This window comes from Antrostomus carolinensis, unplaced genomic scaffold, assembly GCF_000700745.2.
Source record: "Antrostomus carolinensis isolate BGI_N321 unplaced genomic scaffold, ASM70074v2 scaffold46069, whole genome shotgun sequence".
Lineage (NCBI taxonomy): Eukaryota > Metazoa > Chordata > Aves > Caprimulgiformes > Caprimulgidae > Antrostomus > Antrostomus carolinensis.
The window spans coordinates 309-3,795 of NW_010338805.1; the positions used below are offsets into that span (position 1 = coordinate 309).

Here is a 3,487-nt window from a genome sequence, read left to right on the forward strand (position 1 = left end):
GCTGCTGGGGGACCCCCGCAAGAGGATGCGTTACTTCGACCCCCTCCGCAACGAGTATTTTTTTGACCGTAACCGTCCCAGCTTCGACGCCATCCTCTACTACTACCAGTCAGGTGGGCGCATCCGGCGACCTGTCAATGTCCCCATTGATATCTTCTCTGAGGAGATACGCTTCTACCAGCTGGGAGAGGAGGCCATGGAGAAGTTTCGGGAGGATGAGGGTTTCATTCGGGAGGAGCAGCGGCCACTTCCCGACAAGGAGTTTCAACGTCAAGTGTGGCTCCTCTTCGAGTACCCCGAGAGTTCTGGGCCAGCCCGAGGTATTGCCATAGTCTCTGTCCTGGTCATCCTTATTTCTATTGTCATCTTCTGTCTGGAGACCCTGCCTGAATTCAGGGATGATCACGACTATGAGGGAACTGGGGGAACCTTTGGGACTGGTGGTGGCCCTCTCCCACCTGATGTCTTCACCAATTCTTCATCCTCAGCTGCTTCCATGGTGTCATCCTTCACTGACCCTTTCTTTGTAGTGGAGACTTTATGCATCATCTGGTTCTCCTTCGAGCTGCTGGTCCGCTTCTTTGCCTGCCCCAGCAAGGCCACCTTCTCCAAGAACATTATGAACATCATTGACATTGTGGCCATCATTCCCTACTTCATCACGCTGGGCACTGAGCTGGCTGAGAGGCAAGGCAATGGCCAGCAAGCCATGTCCTTGGCCATCCTCAGAGTTATCCGACTGGTCAGAGTCTTCCGTATCTTCAAACTCTCCCGGCACTCCAAGGGGCTGCAGATCCTGGGGCAGACCCTCAAGGCCAGCATGCGGGAGCTGGGTCTGCTCATCTTCTTCCTCTTCATCGGCGTCATCCTCTTCTCCAGCGCCGTCTATTTCGCAGAAGCCGATGACCCCAGTTCAGGTTTCAGTAGCATCCCTGATGCTTTTTGGTGGGCAGTGGTGACCATGACCACAGTGGGTTACGGGGACATGCACCCCATCACTATTGGGGGCAAGATTGTGGGGTCTCTCTGTGCCATCGCGGGGGTGCTGACCATCGCTCTCCCTGTGCCCGTGATAGTCTCTAATTTCAACTATTTCTACCATCGGGAGACAGAAGGTGAGGAACAAGCCCAATACATGCATGTCGGGAGCTGCCAGCACCTCTCGTCCAGCGAGGAGATGAGGAAGGCTCGCAGCAATTCCACCCTCAGCAAATCCGAGTACATGGTGATCGAGGAAGGAGGAATCAACCACAGTGCATTCAAACAGGCTGCCTTTAAAACAGGCAACTGCACAACCACAAACAATCCCAACTGTGTGAACATCAAAAAGATCTTTACGGATGTTTAAAAAAAACCCCCAAATGAACAAATAATAATTAAAAAAAAAAACAACCCAACCAAAAACCAACCAAACCAACCAAACAGCAACAAAATCTGAGGACACGGTAAAAAATAATAATAATAATAATAATAATAATAATAACAATAATAAAGCAAAGTGACTGTGTACTCGGTGTTGTGTGGAACATACACCATCGTCGGTCTGTGTGTGCCCTCGTTTTTATATGTTTCTTTTTTTAGCTCCTTCCTTTCTAAAGATCTCAAAACAAAACAAAACAAAAAGGATTTAAAATTCTCCGAAGCAGAGGATGACCCACAGGTAAAGAGCAGGAAGATGAAGACAAAACACACTCACCATCCAAACAGGTGTTTGTTCTGCAACGTGTTGCGGGGGTGGCTTTGCTTTTCTTGTTTTTGGGGACCTCTTGCTTTGCTCCTGAATTTCCCCCCCTCCTCCCCCTTGTCTAAAGGCAGCGTGTAGCCCATTTCCCTTCCATCTCATAAACTCACTTGTTGGATTAACAACCCCGGCTTGGGTGGGGAAGCCAGGAAAACCATGTTGCAGAGCGTATTGGAAGGGGGTTGGGAGGAAACAAGCATTTAATTTTGCAGCGAGTCTCTGTTACCACATTGTTAAATGATGCTTAATATTGAAACATGTGGTGTGCCATGACGGGCACAGCACTGATTCCCCCTTTTTTTCCCCCCCATTAGATAATTTATAAAATTCTAATCTGGTCAGAGACCGAGTGCAATCAGCGCTGCTTTAAATCATAGAGTCATTAAGGTTGGAAAAGATCTATAAGATCATCAAGTCCAACCATAAATAAGGGGGGAAAAAAAAAGCTGTTGTTTTTTATTCTTAATTCTCTTCCCCTGTAACCCTACAACATTATTTCATCCAACATCAAATCTGTGGCCGTGCAACGGGTCTGTGTGCGGGGAAGAGGGAGGCGAAATGAAATGGTTTCAGGTGTATGGGGAGTGATGCCAGCGTGGACTGAGGGATGCAGGATCTATGATGGGTTCCTGGCCAGGGCTGTGCTGCCTCAAACCCACCCAGCTGGAGACAAAGGGATATTTCTTCCTTCTTTTTAAAAAAACCAAAAAAATTCCAATGTGTTTGGGAGCGATGCAGCCGCTTATCACAAGAAGATTAAAGTGGTGAACACGCCTTCCAGCGGAAGTCACTAATTCGGACCGGAGTGATGCAGTTGCCATGGTGACTCTGGTTTCCTGGGAAACCCCCAAAGGTTGTCATGGCATCCCTTCTCCCATCCCCCTCGGTCCTCGCTCTTCCTACAAAAAAAAAAACCCATCAAACCTTTCCAGATGGTTCCAGCCCCGTTATCCCGCAGGACACAGCGACTCTACCCCGCTATGTGACCCCATCCTGGCATCCCCTTCTTGGATCACATCCCTGCCGCCGCTTCCCTTGTGCTGAGTAAATCGCAATAAGCACCCCCCACCTCACCCCTTGGCAGTGACATTTGGGGATGGAATCTCTCATCCTACAAACACGAGCTCCCGCTCCACCGACATCGACCCCGCGCTCCCCCTACGCCACGTGAAACCCGGCGGTTTCCCCCAAAAACCAGTGGGAAAAGGTGGTTGAAAAAAAACCCCAGCAGCTTTTTGAAACAAGGGGGACATGTCTATAAAGAGTGAGGATTGAAAAGTAACCAAAACCCTCACCAGAAAAAAAATACACCGGCTTCATCTGTACGTGTGCACCAGGGGCCACGGGACATCTGATGGGATCAGGTGAGCTTTGCACGGGGTAGAGTTTAATGCGTCATAAGGCAATATTGCTTTTTTAGGGGACAAACCTTGTGTTTTCCACTATTTAGTCTTATTTTTCAGCTTATCCTGCTGCTCTTGGCTATGTTTGTGCACATTAGGTAAAGTGGGATGACATCATATAGCTCCTCTGCTTATATTTGCTTTTCACTTGGCTTTTTGAAGGAAAAAGGATGGGTTTTTTAGGAAGAAAATCCTGCTCCTTTTTTTTGACAGCTGGATTTAATCATAGAATCATAGACTGGTTTGGGTTGGAAGGGACCTTCAAGCTCATCCAGTCCCAACCCCCCTGCCATCAGCAGGGACACCTTCCACTAGACCAGGTTGCTCAAAGCCTCATCCAGCC

At 48.6% G+C, this 3,487-nt stretch overlaps 1 protein-coding gene across 1 annotated transcript in view; it reads left to right on the plus strand.

Annotated features, from left to right (window-relative positions):
* The window catches only part of LOC104530898 (potassium voltage-gated channel subfamily A member 3), a 1,648-nt gene extending 300 nt beyond the window's left edge, over positions 1-1,348 (plus strand). Inside the window, 1 exon segment of the mRNA XM_029086907.1 lies at positions 1-1,348. This exon segment is cut by the window's left edge and continues 75 nt beyond it. Within this exon segment, the coding sequence (XP_028942740.1) occupies positions 1-1,348 (1,348 nt within the window).
* Positions 1,349-3,487: the final 2,139 nt, after the last annotated feature.